The sequence below is a fragment of the Chiloscyllium punctatum genome, chromosome 22, assembly GCF_047496795.1.
Source record: "Chiloscyllium punctatum isolate Juve2018m chromosome 22, sChiPun1.3, whole genome shotgun sequence".
NCBI lineage: Eukaryota > Metazoa > Chordata > Chondrichthyes > Orectolobiformes > Hemiscylliidae > Chiloscyllium > Chiloscyllium punctatum.
In genome coordinates, this window is record NC_092760.1 from 60,762,581 (window position 1) to 60,776,717 (window position 14,137).

General features: G+C 40.3%; 1 protein-coding gene and 1 long non-coding RNA gene across 6 annotated transcripts in view; one reads left to right on the plus strand and one right to left on the minus strand.

The window, feature by feature from the left end:
* LOC140493704 (uncharacterized) overlaps positions 1-14,137 on the plus strand; it is a 53,288-nt gene that overhangs the window by 20,639 nt on the left and 18,512 nt on the right. The window lies entirely within an intron of this gene.
* Positions 1-14,137, minus strand: part of lyve1a (lymphatic vessel endothelial hyaluronic receptor 1a) — a 65,158-nt gene that overhangs the window by 8,795 nt on the left and 42,226 nt on the right. Inside the window, exons 5-6 of one of the 2 annotated variants that reach the window (XM_072592460.1) lie at positions 11,366-11,432; positions 10,571-10,614 (exon numbers count right to left, since the gene is read on the minus strand). In XM_072592460.1, coding sequence (XP_072448561.1) covers positions 10,584-10,614; positions 11,366-11,432 — 98 coding nt within the window. In that variant the 3' untranslated portion in view covers positions 10,571-10,583. Of the gene's footprint in view, positions 1-10,570; positions 10,615-11,365; positions 11,433-14,137 lie in introns of those variants that run through there. The other variant, XM_072592459.1, reaches the window with a different exon arrangement.

Genomic DNA, 14,137 nt, shown 5'->3' on the forward strand with positions numbered 1-14,137 from the left:
GAAGTACAGCAAGTAATTAGGAAAGCTAGTAGAATATTATTGTTAATTAGTGAGAATATCTTGAATATTGTCTGCAGTTATGGTCTCTTTATTCAACAATGTACCAAAACTTGGAATTGGTTCAGAGGAGGTTTACCAGATGGATACCTGAAATGAACAGACTAGCTTATGTTTTAGGTTGATAGGTTGATCGGACTGAGCTTGTTACCTCTTGAGCTTTTAAGCATGAGGGGTGAGTTGATTGAAATATACAAGATCCTGAAGGATCTTGAGAGGTTGCATGTGGAAGGGATGCTTCCTTTTGTGGGAGAATCTATAACAAGCCTCACCCATTTCAGAAAGTGAGAAGTCTCTTTCTCACATTTGGAATTCTCTCCCTCAAAAGGTAATAGAACTAGTGTCCTTAACTACTTTAAGGTCATGGTGGATTAGCAAGGAGATGAAATAGTATTGAGGGTGGATGGAAATATGGAGTGATTAGATCAGCTATGATCTTAATAAATGATGGAGCAAGCTCAAGGTGCTGAGTGGCCTACTCCTGCTCCTAATTTGTATAAGAGCGACAGATTGAAGTATAATTGACAGGAGTGATATGGAATGACATTCACTGTAAGTTAAGACACAGGGCAATAGAGTTTTGGATAACCTAAGGTTTATGGCAGGTGGAATATGAGACACTTTACAGAAGGGCCTTGAATAGTCATGTCTATAGATTCAAAGTGCATGGATAAGACAATAGGCAATAGGTGCAGGAGTAGGCCATTCTGCCCTTCGAGCCTGCACCACTATTCATTATGATCATGGCTGATCATCCTCAATAAATATCCTGTTCCTGCCTTATCTCCATAACCCTTGCTTCCACTATCCTTGATAGCTCTATCCAATCTTTCTTAAATAAATCCAGAGACTGGGTCTCCACTGCCTTCTGGGGCAGAGCATTCCACATACCCACCACTCTCTGGGTGAAGAAGTTTCTCCTCATCTCTGTCCTAAATGGCCTAACCCTTATTTTTAAGTTGTGTCCTCTGGTTAGGGACTCACCCATCAGCGGAAACATGTTTCCTGCCTCCAGAGTGTCCAATCCTTTAATAATCTTATACGGCTCAATCAGATCTCCTCTCAGTCTTCTAAACTCAAGGATATACAAGCCCAATCGCTCCAATCTTTCAACATAAGATAGTCCCATCATTCCAGGAATTGACCTCGTGAACCTGCGCTGCACTCCGTCAATAGCCAGAATGTCTTTCCTCAAATTTGGAGACCAGAACTGCACACAATATTCCAGGTGCGATTTTCAGAAGCAGATGAGCTGAGACAGCGATGAAGTTGAGAAATTTTATGGAGGTGGGAGTAGGTGGTCTTAGAGAGGGCATGAATGTGTGTTTGGAATCTCAACTCAAGATCTAATGCAACAACAAAATTGCTAATAGATTAACTGAATCTCTGCCATTGCCAAAAAGAGGGAGAGAGGCAGTATGTAGGAAAAGGTATTTGGAGCATGGACCAAAAATAATGGCATCAATCTTCCTGATGTCTGATTGGAGGATGTTTCTGCTCATCCTGTATTGGATAAAACAATGTGACAATTTACTGACAGTGGAGAAACACTGCTGAAGTAGAGCATCAGTATATGCATACAGTGTCTGCAGCCAGAAGTGCTAAGTGGATGATCCATCTGAGATTCCCAACATCCCTGGCACTATGAGGGAGCAGTACTAGCCACTGAGCCATCATGCCACTCTAGTGAAGTGAGAGTGACTGCTCTTGACTCAGCATAGTATCAAGTAGCCCCAGTAAAACTGGAGTCACTATTGTAAATTTGAAAACTACTTTATAAGGTATGATAATAGAAAGCGAATAGCTATGATTTATAGAAATAATACATAGGCTAATGCAAAATTTATTCCTTTTATGTACAAAATCCTATCAAGAAAATAGTTGCAACTGTGACTAACGAAAGAAATCAAGGATTGTATTAGATCAAAAAATGAGGTCTAAAAGGTTGACGAAAAAAATGGCTATATTGAGAACTGGGAATATTTTAGAAGTCTGTAAAGGCATACCAAAAAAGAAAGTAAAGGAAACAAAATAGGAGACTAAACTAGTGATATGATTGATTGTAACAGTTTCTATAGATATGGTGGGAAAGGTGGCATAGTGGGAACGTCACTGGACATTAGTACTTCAGAGAGTCAGGCTAATCCTCTCGGGGAGGCAATGGCCTGATGGTAGTATCGCTATTAATCCAGAAACTCAACCAGTGTTGGAGGGTTCTGAATTCAAATCCTGCCATGGTGGAATTTGAATTCAGTAAAAGTAATCTGGAAATAAGGGTCTAATGACGACCATGAACCATTGTTGATTGTTGGGAAAAACCGATCTGGTTCACTAATGTCCTTTAGGGAAGGAAGTCTGTCATCCTTACCTGGTCTAGCCTACATATGACTCCAGATCCATAGCTGTTGATTGACTGTTAACTGTCCACTGGGCAATTAGGGATGGCCAATAATTACTGGCCTAACAAGAGATGCCCACATCCCTGAGTAAATTTAAAAAATGGATTTGAATCCTGTCATTGCAGATGGTGAAATTTCAATTTAATATAAACTCTGAAATCAAAAGCTAATCTAACAGCAACCATGTAAGAATGATTGATTGTTGTATGATACCATCTGATTCACTATTGTCATTTAAGGAAGGAAATCTGTTATCCTAACCTTTCTGACCTACATGTGACCCACAGTTCTGGTGTTTGCTCTTAACTGACCTCTGAAATAACCACTCATTTTGAGGGGCATTAGGAATTGGGAATAAATGCTGGCCCATGAACAAATTAAAAAGAAGAAAAGATAAGCAACAATACAGGTGGATCCATTATAAGCAGAGTCAGGAAATTTTATAATAGGGAAATAGAACATGGCAGATAAACTAAATCATTGCTGTATGTCTGTGTTTACTAAAGAAAATATTAAAAACCTTCACAAAATAATGGAGAATTTAGGGATTGACATAAACAAGGAACCGTAAGATATGAATATTAGTAAAAGACATAACATTGGATAAATAAATGGATCTTTATGTAGAGAAATCCCCAGACATGAAAAACACTACATCCTAATGTTTTGAAAAAAGGAGCGATATAGATGGTAGATACACTGGGAATCATCTTTCAAAATTGTAAAAACTCTGGAATAGTCTCTTCAGATTGGTAAGTGGAAAATGTAGCCCCAGTATCTAAGAAAGGAGAGAGAGAGGGAGAAACTGGGATTTATAAACCTGTTAGCTTACCTCAACCACAGGGAAATGCTAGAATCTATAATAAACTATTTGATAAATATTTGGAAAATAAAGGTGTGATTGGGTAATGTTAACAAGGATTTATGTAAAGGAAAATTGGTTTGAAAATCAGTTTGGAGTTTTTTAAGGTTTTAACCAGCAGAATAGATAAGATAGAACAAGGATGCAGTTTACTTAGATTTTGAGAGGCTTCCAGTTAAGTTCCCCCATGAGAGGTTGGCAACAAGTTAAAAGCACTTGAAATTATGGTGAATATACTGGCTTGGATTGAGAACTGGTTAATATTTAGAAAATATAATGTAGGAATAAACTTGTAATTTTCAGATTCACAGTCTGTAACTAGTTGGCCATGGCAAGGATCATATGACTCAGTCTATACCAGTGACTTGAATGTGGGGATTAAATGTAATATTTCCAAGTTTGCAAATTATACAGAACTAAGTGGGTGTGGGAGTTTGAGGATATACAAAGAGGCTTCAAGTGGATTTGGAGAGGCTAAGTGAGTGGGCAGGAATTTGGTAGATTGATGACAAAAAGGTATCTATTTTGGTTGGAAATGATAAGAGAATGAAGTGTTGAACTTGAAAAGGAAATTGGATATTCTTCTTCATGAGACACCAAAAGTTAAAATTCAGATATAACAGGCAATTAAAAAGACAAATGGTACATTGGCCTTTGTAACAAGGGAATTTAAATATAGGAGTGCAGTTTTCTTAATGTAATTGTATAGGGGCTTGGTGTATTTTTTGGAATATTGTTTGCAGTTTAGATTGCTTTATATAAAGAAAAATATACTTGCCATGAAGGGGACTACAATTAAGGTTCATCAAACTAATTCCTGTTATGAAAGGATTTTCCTGTGAGGAAAGATTATATGCGCTCCGTGGAGTTTCGAAGAATGAATGGAATCCCATTCAAACATGCAAAGTCTTACAGGTTTCGACAGAATAGATACTAGAACTTTACGTACCCTGACTGGGTGGTAGACTCCTTGGACAACCCCTACTCACCCCTCCCTCTGACCTCTTACTGCACTTAATTTCTTCATCAAAAAATGCTGACATGACATCAGTTGCCTTAATTTTTCTGCTACCCTTACCCATTGTCCCTTTGAACTTGCTGTATTCCGTTGTCTCAGGTTTAACACTGAGTTTTTTTTTAATCAAACCTACTGATAATAGTGGTGCTGTTGTTGTATAGGGTGCTGACTCTATCTCACAAAGGCTGAGCTTCAACTCTCCGTCATTTTATCCTATTACCTCTGCACTATGACCACACCACTGAACATCAAGTTGTTATCTCCAGGATTATCAGTGACTTCATCTCCTTTGGGTATCTCCTCTCCATAGCTTTCCACCTCATTATCACCCAATGCTGCTCATCCTGCTTGTACCTTCTCAAAACCTACAAACAGATTGCCTTGGCAGACTCACATTTTAGCCTATTCCTGAACTTATTTCCTCATATCTTGAGGATGTTTCTTTCTCCCCTTAATCAATCTCTTCTCACTTTCATTTGTGATTCTTCTGATCCTTTATGTCACTTCCACAATTTCCATTTTCCTGTCAATAGTCAGTTGTTCTTCATCATGGATGTGCAATCCCTTTCCATGTCCACCCCTCTCAGGATTATCTGAAAGATCTCCACTTCTTTCTTGAAGAGAGGTTTAAACAGTCTCCAACATCACCCTCCTTCACTTGGCTAAGCTAGTTCCCACTTTGAACAACTTAGCCTTTAACTTATCTCACTTTCTCCAGGTAAAAGGTCCAAGAGTGTCAGAGGTTCTGTTCATTCTGATAGCTGGTTCTGAGGAAGCTGGTCAGCGTCAAGGACTCTCGACTTGTAAATATAAAGTGACTTGATGGTACTGGCCTCTGAGGAGTTATTTCACAAGGAAGGGAGGGAAGAGTCAACATTGACTAGGTGAAGAAGGTAAGAGAAGGATAGAAATTGGAAGCAAAACTGATCATTTTTCCAATTCCAGACAAGAGCAAAATGCAGCATCAATTACATAATTGATATATCAGAGAAACACTTGTCGGTGAGAGCTGTCCAGTGGCTCTTGTACCCATGTGTTTTTTAGAATATGTGGACTATTCTTTCTTCTAATTATACTGGAGGGCTCTCACTGACAACTGTTTCTCTGGAACCTGTCAAAAAGTGTGTGTGTGTGTGTCTGGTGAGCGCGCACTATTTGGAGACTCACCCCGCAAAAGGCAGCAGCAGTCTTGTTGTTGATGTCCAGTCTGACTGCCCCAAAGAGGGGGTGAGGGCAGAAGGGGTGAGGGGGGGGGGCGCACGGTAGGTGGTGTTAGACGGTTTTTGGGGGTGGGGGGGGGAGGGGGCAGTGTTGGGACGGGGTTGAGGGGGGTGGGCGGGGGTTGGTATTGTGTGAGGGGTGGGGAGACAGTGTTGGGGGCAGGAGTGTGTGGGGATGGGGGTCAGTGTTGGATGAGGTTGGGGGGACAGGAGGGGGTAGGGTTGGGGGCGGGCGGGGGAGTGATGTTTGACAGGGTTGGGGGCGGGAGGGGGAGTGATGTTTGACAGGGTTGGGGGCAGGGAAAAGGGTGGCGGTGTTGGGGGCAGGAGCGGAAGTGGGGTGGTATTGGACGCGGGCATGGGTGCGCATGGAGACGGCTTTGGATGTTGGTGGGGGGGGGAGTGGGGGGGTGGGGGGGTGGGGGCTCTTGCACAGTGTGCTGCTGGCCTGTCTCCTGAACGGGGAGTGGACTTAACAGGAAACTCCTGGCCCCAGAAGAAAGTCATTGAATCAATTAACCAAATAATCAATTATCTGAATGAAATAGTGCCCACCCATCTTGTTCAGATAATTGAGGTTCCTCTGTACTTGACTTCACTGTTTCCATTTCTGGGGTAGGCTGTCCACTAATGTAGCCCATACACCCACAAATTCCCACAGTGAACTTGAATACTATTCCTCACACAACCTGCTTCCTGCAAGGAAACCATCCTATTCCCTCAGTTTTTCCATCTCCATGGCATCTTTTCTGACTATGCCATTTCTACAGGGGGGGGGGGGAGGCCTCTGATATGTTTTGTCCTTTTTTTCTCAACCAAGGACATCCCCCTTAAAGGTGGTTGGCAGGACCCCCACTGTTTCTGACCCAACTCTGCCCTCACCCTTTCCCTCCCTCCCAGAACAATGGTCAGTTTTCCCTTGTCCTCAGTTTTCATTCCACCAGTCGCCATATTCAAATGATCATAGAACATAGGACATTACAGCGCAGTACAGGCCCTTTGGCCCTTAATGTTGCACCAATCTGTGAAACCAATCTGAAGCCCATCTAACCTACACTATTCCATTCTTGTCCATATGCCTATCCAATGATCATTTAAATGCCCTTAAAGTTGGCAAGTCTACTACTGTTGCAAGCAGTGCGTTCTATACCTCAGCTACCTCTGATGTCTGTCTTATATCTATCACCCTTCAATTTAAAGCTATGTCCCCTCGTGCTAGTCATCATTATCCGAGAATAAAAGATCTTACTCTTCACCCTATCGAACCCTCTGATTATCTTATATGTCTCAGTTAAGTTACCTCTCAACCTCCATCTCTCGTACAAAAACAGCCTCAAGTCCCTCTGCCTTTCCTCATAAGACCTTCCCTCCATATCAGGCAACATCCTCATAAATCTCCTCTGAACCCTTTCCAAGCTTCCACATTCTTCCTGTAATGTGGTGACCAGAACTGGACGCAATACTCCAAGTACAGCCACACCAGGCTTTTGTACAGCTGCAGCATGACCTCAAGGTTCTGAAACTCAATCCCTATACCAATAAAAGCTGACACACCGAATACCTTCTTAACCACCCGATCAATCTGGGTGGCAACTTTCAAGAATCTATGTACCTGGACATCGATATCTCTCTGCTCATCTACTCTACCAAGAATCTTACCATTAGTCCAGTATCCTGCATTCCTTTTAATCTTTCCAAAGTGAATCACCTCACACTTTTCCACATTAAACTCCATTTGCCACCTCTCAGCCCAGCTCTGCAGCTTATTTATGTTCCTCTGTAACCTCCAACATCCTTTGTCACTATCCACAACTCGACCGACCTTAGTGTCATCCGCAAATTTACTAACCCATCCTTCTATGCCCTCATCCAGCTCATTTATAAGAATGACAAACAGCAATAGACACAAAACAGATCCTTGTGGTACACCACTGGTAACTTAACTCCAGAATGAATATTTCCTATCAACCACCACCCTCTGTCTACTTTCAGCTAGCAAATTTCTGATCCAAACTGCTAAATCACCCTTAATCCCATGCCTCCGTATTTTGTGCAATAGCCTACCGTGGGGATCCTTATCAAATGCCTACTGAAATCCCTGCACACCACATTAACCGTTTTACCCTCATCCACCTGTTTGGTCACCTCAAAGAACTCAATAAGGTTTGTGAGGCATGACCTACCCTTCACAAAACCATGTTGACTATCCCAAATCAGTTTATTCCTTTCTAGATGATTATACATCTCATCTTTTATAATTCTCTCTAACACTTCACCCACAACCAAAATAAGGCTCACTGGTCTATAATTACCAGGGTTGTCTCTACTCCCCTTCTTGAACAACGAAACATTTGCTATCCTCCAGTCTTCTGGTACTATTCCTGTAGACAATGACGACATAAAGATCAAAGCCAAAGACTAGGCAATCTCAACCCTTGCTTCCCAGAGAATCCTAGGATAAATCCCATCTGGCGCAGGGGACTTATCTAATTTTACACTTTCAAGAATTGCTAACACCTCCTCCTTGTGAACCTCAATCCCATCTAGTCTTGTAGCCTGTATCTCAGTATTCTCCTCGACAACATTGTCTTTTTCTCGTGTGAATACTGATGAAAAGTATTCATTTAGCTCTTCCCCTATCTCCTCTGACTCCACGCACAACTTTCCACTACTATACTTGATTGGCCCTAATTTTACTCTAGGCAAAAGTGAGGACTGCTTTTGCCCAAAACATTGATTTTCCTGCTCCTCGGATGCTGTGCTTTTCCAGCACCAAACTCTCAACCCTAATCTTACTCTAGTCATTCTTTTATTCCTGAGGGTTTTCCTTGATCCTATCCACCAATGACTTCTCATGTCCCCTCATGGCTCTTTTTAGCTCTCTCTTTTAGTCTTTCCTGGCTAACTTGTAACTGCCAAGTGCCCTAACTGAGCCATCACATCTCTTCCTAACATAAGCCACCTTCTTCATCTTGACAAGAGATTCAACTTCCTTAGTAAACCATGGCTCCTGCGCACAACAACTTCCTCCCTGCCTGACAGGTACATACTTATCATGGATCAATAGTAGCTGTTCCTTGAATAAGCTCCACATTTCAATTGTGCCCATCCCCTGCAGTTTCCTTCCCCATCCTATGCATCCTAAGTCCTGCCTAATCGCAATGTAGTTGCCTTTACTCCAGCTATAACTCTTGTCCTGCAGTACATACCTATCCTTTTCCATCATTAAAGTAAACATAACCAAATTGTGGTCACTGTCACAAAATTGCTCACCTACCTCCAAATCTTACACCTGACCGAGTTCATTACCCAGTAGCAAATCTAATGTGGCCTCGCCTCTTGTTGGCCTGTCGACATACTATGTCAGGAAACCCTCCTGCACACGTTAGACAAAAACTGACCAATGTAAAATACTTAACTATAGTATTCCCAGTCAATATTTGGAAAGGTAAAGTCCCCCATAACAACCACCCTGTCACTCTCGCTCCTATCGAGGATCATCTTTGTTATCCTATCCTCTACATCTCTGGAAGTATTTGGAAGCCTATAGAAAACTCCAACAGGGTGACCTGTCCTTTCCGGTTTCTAACCTCAGCTGATACTACCTCAGTAGACGAGACCTCAAATGTCCTTTCTGCAACCATAATACAGTCCTTGACTAACAGTGTCACACTGCCTCCTCACTTTAACCATTTTATCTGTGCTTACTGAAACATATAAATCCCATAACCTGCAGTAAACATTCTTGTCCCTGCTCTATCCATGTCTCCAAAATGGCCACAAAATTGAAATCCAAGGTACCAACCCATGCTGCAAGTTCACCCACCTTATTCGGGAAATGCCTGGCATTGAAGTAGACACACTTCAAACCAACTTCTTGCTTGCCCATGCCTTCTTGCGACCCTGAAACCTTATTTCTGAGCTAACTACTATCAACCTCATGTATACACAAACTACAATTTAGGTTCTCATCCCCCTGCTGAATGACTTTAAACTCACCTGAAGAGCATTAGCAAGTCACTCCGCCTCCACCCCCCCAGGATACTGGTACCCCTCTGGTTCAGGTGAAGACTGTCCTGTTTGTAGAGGTCCCACCTACTCCAGAAAGAGCCCCAATTATCCAGCCCCAAACATCCTCTGCTATTTCTGAAAACTCCAGTAGGACACTGCTACCAAACAACACTACACTTAAAAAGGCAAGCATTGATCATTGTCATCAGATTTGTTAGTGGGACATCCTGTATGATTAATTTAACTGATTTTTTGAAAAATAAATTGACTAAATATATTGATGAGAGTGGTGCAATTGATGTGGTTTACATGGACTCCATTAAGGCCTTTGACAAGGTCCCACATAGAAGGCTGGTCCAGAAGGAGAGTGCCCATGGGATCTAAGGCAAGTTGCCAACTGGATCTAAAATTGGCTTGCAATTAGGAGACAAAGGATGATGATGGAGGGTAATGTTTGTGATTGGAAGCCTGTGATCAGCAGGGTACCACAGGGTTTGGTGCTGGAATCCTTGCTGTACATTAACAACTTGTCTTAGAATGTAGAAGGTATAATTAATAAGTTTTCAAATGACACAATAATTGATGGTCTTGTTGATAGTGAGGAAGATGGTCTGAGCTTGCAGTCTGATATTGATCAGCTAGTAAATTGGGCAGAGCAATGTCAGATGGAATTTAATCCTGATAAGTGTGAGGTGATGCATTTTTGGAGGTCTAAAAAGTACACATATAATGAATGCTAAGTAGTGAAGGAATACTGAGGAACAAAGGGTCCATGGTGTAAAATCCATAGTCCTCTGAAGGTGTAAGCACAGGTAGACAGGGTGATGAAGAAGGCACAGGCAATGCTTGCTGTCATTAGCTAAGGCATAGAATAAAGGAGCAAAGAAGTCTTTTTACAGTTTTATAAAACATTATAACCTCACATTTATCTACATTATACTTCATTTGCCATGCAATTGCCTGCTCACTCAACTTATCTAAATCACACTGAAGCATTTCTGTATCCTCTTCTCAGTTCATCCTCCCACCCAGCTTTGTTTTGTCCTTCTGTAAAGGACATTAACAAATGCAATTTTTAAAAATACACTCCAGTACATTCATGGTTACTGTTTTGAGCTTTTCATTGCAGATATCATTTAATTTTCTGGTTGTAAATCCTTACCAATATAAATGTAGTTGTTACTGACTCAGTGTCAGCTTTTGTCCCACAATTAGGCTTTACTCGCCTCATGCTTCTTCAAACTCATGAACTATCTAACGGATGCAGACAATCATAATTTATGTTTTTCATTTATTTATGGGGTATTAACATTAATGACAAGGCCAACATTTGTTGTCTATCTTTAATTGTCCTTGATAAGGTGTGGTGACCTGCCCTTTTGAAACTCAGCAGCCATAGCATTTGAAATAACACAGACCATTTTAGAGTCAATCACAGATCTTTTGAGTTAGAATGAAAGATATCCTTCTCAAAAGGGCATTGAGATTTTTTTAAAATGAGGTATTGAGGACACAGAGTCAATAATGTCCTAATATTCCAATGGCTAGAAGCATTAGCCTACCTGAATCATGGCCCAATCAATTTTGCGTTGTCCTGTCGTTGAGTTTCTATGCATTTCAGTTAAAGATATTAATATTGATGATATATTTACATGCATGCACCAGCAATGTAGACCTCTAGCCTTTGACTAATGTTCAGCACACATTTCCCCCCATGTAAAGTTAGGATCTTCAACATATTCTTACAATTCTATCACCCATTTCAATGCAATGCTCAAAACCTTAAGAGGAAACTTACTTTCTGAGACAACAGACCAAAGTAGCCACGAAGATCACGAACAAAATGAATGCCGCCAGGCTCAATGCTGTGAGTACATAAACAGACAAATATTAGCCACACTCAAAATAAGATGATCTGTGCCAAGAAACTACAAAATAAAGCAAATGCTAATTTTTAAATGTGGATCCATTATATACAGAGTCAGAAAAATTTATAAAGAAAAGTCAGAAAAACTGAACAAATATTTGTGTCTGTCTTCACAGAGGAAAATATTAAAAACATCCCAGAAATAATGGAGACTTTCAGAACTACTGTAAATAAGAAAATGCAAATATTATTATTAGTTTAAAAAATGAGAGAAATTAATAGGAATTAAAGCAGATCAATCCCTTGGACCTGATGATCTACTTTTCAGAGGTGTCTGTTGAGGTAGTAGATACATTGATGACCTTTCAAAATTCCATAAAATCTGCAATAATACTTGAAAGATTTGACGGTGGAAAATGAAACTCCACCATTTAAGAAAGTAACGAGATAGACTGGGAATTACTGACCTCTTAGCCTAGCATCAGCTAGAAAAAAATAGAACTTATAATAAAGAATATGATAACAAGACACAGAAATTAAAGGTAGGAATGGGCAGTATTAATTATCAAAGAGAAGCCATATTTTACAAAGGTGCAGGAATGTTTTGAAGACTAACTGAATAGATAAATGGGAACCAGTGGATTTTTTTTTAGGTTTTGAGAGGCTTTTGATAAGGTTCAGCATGAGAGATTGGTAAACTACCTTACAACATGTAGGACAGGGATGAATATACTAACATGAGGCAAGGTGAGGGGGCAAAAATTGGTACAGTGTGGAGAAATCTGAGTTGATTCACTTTGGTAGGATATATAAAAATACATGGTATTTCTTAAATGGTGAGGAGTTAGAAATTATTGAACATCAAAGGGATTTGGGTGTTCTTGTTCATGAGTTACTGAAGTTAATACTGCAGGTACAACAAGCATGTAAGAAGACAAATCTTTTTTTTCTAATCAACCTATTCAGATAGCTTGTACACATATCCAGGGATCATGGGACTTAAGCCCAGATCTTCTGACCTAGTTCTTCTCACTGTCAGAAGTGGCAACATTCTCTGATGATTGCACAATGTTCAGCACCATTTGTGACAACTCAGATACTGAAGCAATCCATAGTAAGAGGTGATTAATTCATGTTCAAATATAACAAAACTTGGACAATATCCAGAATGGACTGACAAGTGGCAAGTAACATTTGTGCCACATAAATGCCAGGTAATGACTATTCCAATAAGACACAATCTAACCACTGCCCCACCTCCCCGCAACATTGAAGGAATATCACCAAAATCCCCCACTATCAACAGTAGTTGTGTCATTATCTCTAGACCAGGATACCCTGGTTCAAGTCCCATTTGTTCCAGAGGTCTAAACAGTTTGATCAGAAAATAAATGTAAGACTGAGTAATTAATAAACTCTAATAACAAGTAATGGAGTGTTGGTATTTTGTCTCAACAACTGCCTTAGATCCAGATTGACATAGGTGACCTTGCTGAATCCTTAAAAATAAGCTAAGATAATTTCATCTTATGTGATTTTCAAGCTCTCTTGGGACACAAGGTTCAGAACAAGGAATTTGGTGTTTTTTATCTTTCCTGCATTCTGTGCAGAAAAGGGAGAGAACAATGTCCAATCCATGATGCACTCTTCCATCAAGTGAAGTTCAATGTTGGGAGCAGATATTTTAGTAATTAACCCAGAAGAGTAAATCCATTCTGACAGAAACCCTCAAATACATTTCAAATATTTTTGTTTATAATTTAATTTTCTTGGACATACTCAAAGTCAAGCACTTTGTTTTGCAACCAAAAGCACCATGAGTTTATTACACACCCAAACTGCATGCTTATGATCCAGCAGAGAATCATATTATATGCCAGTGGAGAATAAAGTGAGATTGGGGATAATCTTCTCAGAGTTAGTCTAAATTCAATGTTCTCATTTGACTGGAAGTACAATGTAAATGTACAAAGTATATAAAAGGGCTTTCCAAAAAAGTCATGGTAACATAACCCCAAGGAAATATCTGGTCTTACTCTTTACCAGCTAGTGAATGTGTGAGGTCTCTCATAATACATCTCAAATGCATCTAGTGTGTCAGCTTAGTCTGAAAAGATAGCACTTCTTGAGTAGAAGATTATGTATTTCATGAATGCATAGAATTGTTACAGCACAAAGGGAGGTCATCTGTCCCATCATGTCTATATCTGGTCTCTAATTGAAAATCTCATGTAATACTGTTCCTTCTGTCTGACACTCCTTCACATTCTTCCCTTTCAGGATACAATTTAATCCCATTTTTAATGTCTTGATTGAACCTACCTTCACCAGACTCACAGGCACTGCTTGCCATACCTGAACCTGCATGAAAAAGTTTGATATGTCTGTCAAATCTTCTCTCAGCTTACTCTTCTCTTTGGAAAACAATCCCAACCCTTCAATCTATCTTCATAACCGGTGTCTCAATTCTCATGAATCTTAAGGTTAATGTCTTAAGCCATGAATCTAACACGCAAGTGAACGAGTGAGGAATGAAGACTGCACCATTCAGATGAGGAGTCATTGATTCATAGAACTGTACAGAACAAAAGAGACCCTTCACTCCAACAAGTCCTTGTCGACAAGATATCCAAAATAGTCCCATCTGCCTGCATTTGGCCCATATCCCTCTAAACCCTGCCTATACCCATATACGCTTCCAGA